The sequence below is a fragment of the Phoenix dactylifera genome, chromosome 12 (assembly GCF_051530095.1).
Source record: "Phoenix dactylifera cultivar Ajwa chromosome 12, Ajwa_hap1_PhDact_Kaust_v1.1, whole genome shotgun sequence".
NCBI classification, from domain to species: domain Eukaryota; kingdom Viridiplantae; phylum Streptophyta; class Magnoliopsida; order Arecales; family Arecaceae; genus Phoenix; species Phoenix dactylifera.
Genome location: NC_143201.1, coordinates 18,088,869 through 18,093,073, shown reverse-complemented (window position 1 = coordinate 18,093,073; position 4,205 = coordinate 18,088,869). Strand labels below are relative to the sequence as shown.

Below are 4,205 nucleotides of genomic sequence, written 5' to 3'. Positions count from 1 at the left end.
AATCAATTATCTATGCAAACCAAGGTCTCTACAATATTTGAAAGCAACCAAGGCCGTGTCTCATCAATAATTCTGTGCCAAATGCAGCCTCTGATGCAACAGTAGCTGCTGCAACAACCAAAGTATCGGGAGCCATCTTTCTAAGTGTACGATGTTTTGATCTGTCAATCTACCACCGATACAAGATTTCTAAATAAATTGTTCCCATAAATATTTGAGCATAAAACATCTGGTTGCTAAGCATAAGGGAGGCAAATCCTAGTTCACAAAGGGCAGTGATAGTCACTAATTCATTATAAGGGCCAAGGTCCAAGATCATCACACTCCATAAACCACACATAGTTATTATTGGTACCATCTCAGGTCACCAAGTTGTGTCCCTTAACTGAGGGGCCAAATATTAATGTCTCTCATGAATTATTGCAGGTACATTTGTTGGCAAACATGGATATTATCAAGAGTTTGTATCTTGTTCCCTAATTAAACACATATAAGAAGGCGTCATTCATTTGTTGTTGGAGAAATAATAGCTAAAGCATTAGTGACCCACTATTAATCGCATTAAATATTGTTAAGCTAGCTTTCTCCAGGAAAAAGATATTGTTAAGCTTGCCAATTCTAGCTCGACTTTTAAAATCAAGTCATTACATGAAATTTGGCTAGTTTTGAGATGGACTAGGGTTTGGTAGATTCAGTGCACATTCACAATTTCAAAGATATATCGGTTATCAATAGGCAACTAGCACAGTAAGTTTGATATACAAACAAAATTGTTTCGCAACCAAATGTAAGGTTTGCTCATATGAGCTTGGTCACCAAATTGCAACTTAGACCATCTTCTTATTATCACTATGCAGCCTACATATCATGTTATATAAAATTGACCTTAGTGGGATACAACTTGTCTTGTTCTCCTTTAATTTTATGTAACAAGTACATGGCATCTTTTTTTTTTTTTTTTTGATGCGCTCATTTTTAATATCGACTAAATATTAATTGGAGTCACCCAAAGAATTGTCAAAACCAATTTACATATTTACACCAAAATACACTAAGATTTCATAGCCAGCAAGCAAATTATACTCGGTGTGAACCAAGCTAAAGTAGGCTGAATATTAACCTATTTAAGCCCTCTTAATAGGTCATTTCATGTTTTTGAGGGTAGCTGAGCTTAAACTCGTAGATTTATTTAAGCCTGCTAGCTTCCAAGCAAACTATTTGCCCACTTGAGCTTGAGCCTGCAAATCTTTCTATTTGCTGCCAACTATTTGAAGTTGGTTTGTTTGCAAGGCCAGCCTCTCGCAATTTCTCATTGGGACTCTGCCCCCCGCCCCCATGGGAAAGACCATGGCTTTTATGAGTGGGTGTGAAGTTTTGAACTCATCCACATGGTGCTATGCATGGAATATTATAATATGGTACAACTTCTATTATAAATGATGCTTGCCTTATCCATATTATTATTATAAATTATCTATGTCCCATCGTCGTTTAAGGACGATATCTTGTTATAGTTAATAGCGAGTTCGATAGTTGGAACGCAAGTTTTCACCATTCTTTTTTCTTTGAAAAAAGAAAAAAATCTTTTCATTTATTAAATGGAAAAAAAATGCCATGAAGCTACGCGCAAGTAGAGATGCCATCTTTACGTCAATTTCACGTGGGACCCATGCAAGGTTAGTAGCCATCAGATCAGGAAGTGACAGAATAATGATTCACACGACCTTACACCACCTACACATTATCTTATTTATATGTGAATTCCTTGCTTGTCAACGGTCCCATGCCAACCTTATGTTCCATAGACATTTTTGAGAGAAGTTTGCATTTACATCACTCCAAGTTCCTTAGTTGCATATCTATCCTCAAAAAACACATAGCAATATGGTTTCCTTTTTAAAAATCTGTTTTTTTATTCCAATTTTATATCCTTTCCATTGTTTCACATCCCTTTATCATTTCAATTTTAGTTTGTTTAGATTGAAAATCACTTAATTTATCACTGGAAAAAACGCTTGAAGAGGCAATAAGTAAAGTAACGTTGCAACGTTATTTGATATTTGAAAAATACCATTTAATCATAGAACAATGTCTATAGTTTCCGAATTTTGAAAAAATATATTTATAAATTTTTGATTTTTTTGAAAGGTACACATAAAATTTCGAATATTATAAGGATGTTACATTCTTTTTTTTCTTTTTTTTTGGCTCAACTAACAATTATTGTACTAAAGTTTTTGTTTGGTTTCATTATTTAAATGAACTGATCGGCGATAATGTTATTGGCTCAACTAAAGGGTACTGTACTAGAGTTTTTGTTTCATTTCGTTATGTAAATGAACCGGTTAGTGATAATGTTATTGGTTTCTAAAAGAGATTTAAGATAAAAGTGCAGGAGCCATTATTTTCCAATGATTTATATCTAAATACCATAAGGGTGCATATGCCAAAAAAAAAAAAAAAAGAAAACCTTTACCTGCCTTCCTCTTCCCATCCTGTACATAACTCTGCAAGGATTAAACAAAAACAAAAAAAAACTACGTAATTGTTAATTGTGACCTTGTCGACCATTCAAGTGGCTGCCACGTCATCTCATACCTCCACGTCAGCAACTGACACGTCATCACGCTATTATGCGCCGCTCCACGGATCGCTGCCCTCCGCCGCGGCCATTCCCAGCCCTCCCTACTGATTCAAGTTCAAAATCTAACGAAAAGAAAAAAAAGAACTCGCTCCTTTCTTAAATAAAATAAAAAAAATCTCTAGCGCTTTCTTCTACCTCGTCCGGGGGGCCGGAGGCACGAGCCTCCCCGACGCCGCCGCCAACGCCGGGAACCCCACGGCCCGGCACTTCACCTCCGCCCCGCCGCCTCCCACGGTGGCACCAGAGGAGGCCGGCACTGGGTTCACCGTCCGGCGGTACGGCCCGAGCCACTTGGCGAGCATGTACCGGCTCTTCCGCCACGGCGGCACGTGCAGCCCACGGCTCCGGAATGACCGCCGTGCCGCGCCCGCCACTACCCGCACCACCTGCCGCACTGCCTCAGCCCTCGCCACCGCCACCCGCGGCAGCTCTGCCAGCACCCGCGCGTACTCCTCCGTCGCCCGCGCCACCTCGAACTCCGCCGCGAACTCCACGTCCACGATGTACCTCGACTCCCCGGTCCTCTCCGCCGACGCCGCCACCACGTCGATGTACTCGTATGTCCCGGCGGTGACCTTGCCGGAGGCCTCCCACCTCGTCTTGCAGATCCCGGCATTGTACCCCGCCACCCTCAGCTTCGCCATCACCGCCCGCCTAAAGGCCGATCCGTTCTTTCTCACCCCAGAGAAGGCCTCCGCCGCCGAGAGGACATCAAAGGCCAGCCGAGCCCGGAAAGGGTCCCTCTCCGCCGGCGGGTTGAGCAAATCCCGGACAGTCTCCGCGGCGGCGGCTGCGCGATCGCCGGCGTCATCCTCGTCGGAGGTGGCGTCACGGTCGGAGGCGTCTCCAGCGGCGGAGGGGGAGCCGGCGGCGTTCTCGAATAGGAAGGCGTGGACGAGGTCGGAGAGGCAGGGGGCGGCGTCGTGCTCGCTGCCGCTGCTGCTACCGGCGTAGCCGGTCATCCCGTGGGCGTCGTCGCCGCGGAGCCGGGCCTTCACCTTGTCGTCCAGCGGGTCGGTCACCCTCTTCGCCCGGGTGAACACCGCCATCTGCCGGTCATATATCGATCTCAGTTTCCTTCAAAAGCTCTAGAGGGAGAGGGAGGGAGAGAGGGGAGAGAGAGAGTAGGCGACGGGTTGATGGTCGTGGAGTTCAGGGGATTAAGTGGGCTTTATAGGAGGAAGAAAGAGATTGTGGGGCCCATTTCTCATGATGAAAAAAAGCATAAATACCGGGTTAAATTCTAAAATTCCACTTGGAAAATTAATTACTTGGAGCATTTACCGTGGAATATTCCTTGTCGCTCTTCTGTAACTGTAAATTTCCTTGTTAATCAAAATAAAAGAAAAATGAGCAAAGAGATTATCCTGGAGAATATTCATGGGAAGGATCCGAGTGGAAGGACACGTGGCGGGATATGCTGTGGCACCTGGGTTTATCCTGGAAGGGTGGAGGTTGGGCGGCGATGGCTCTTCGGGGAGCGGGGAGCTCCAAGTCGCCCGTCCGAGGTGGCATCTCGTACGTGAGTCGCACGTGCGAGAGTAGGTGGATGGTTGGATGA

The 4,205-nt window shown here is 44.6% G+C and overlaps 1 protein-coding gene across 1 annotated transcript; it reads right to left on the bottom strand.

Moving 5' to 3' along the window:
- Window positions 1-929: 929 nt before the first annotated feature.
- On the bottom strand, window positions 930-3,783 carry LOC103709418 (uncharacterized). Its single transcript, XM_026805526.4, has 2 exons — window positions 2,780-3,783; window positions 930-2,685 (listed from the first exon to the last, which is right to left on the bottom strand). Exons 1-2 carry the CDS (start codon window positions 3,691-3,693, stop codon window positions 2,538-2,540), a joined length of 1,062 nt encoding a protein of 353 aa, XP_026661327.2. The 5' UTR covers window positions 3,694-3,783; the 3' UTR covers window positions 930-2,537.
- Between the last annotated feature and the right edge of the window lie 422 nt (window positions 3,784-4,205).

What these genes read in the sequence shown, in the direction of transcription:
- LOC103709418 (XM_026805526.4), bottom strand. Translation starts at nt 3,693, where the DNA reads ATGGCGGTGTTCACCCGGGCGAAGAGGGTGACCGACCCGCTGGACGAC. An exon ending in CCTCCGGCCCCCCGGACGAG is followed by an intron (nt 2,686 to 2,779) that starts GTAGAAGAAAGC and finishes TTGAATCAGTAG; the next exon opens with GGAGGGCTGGGAATGGCCGC.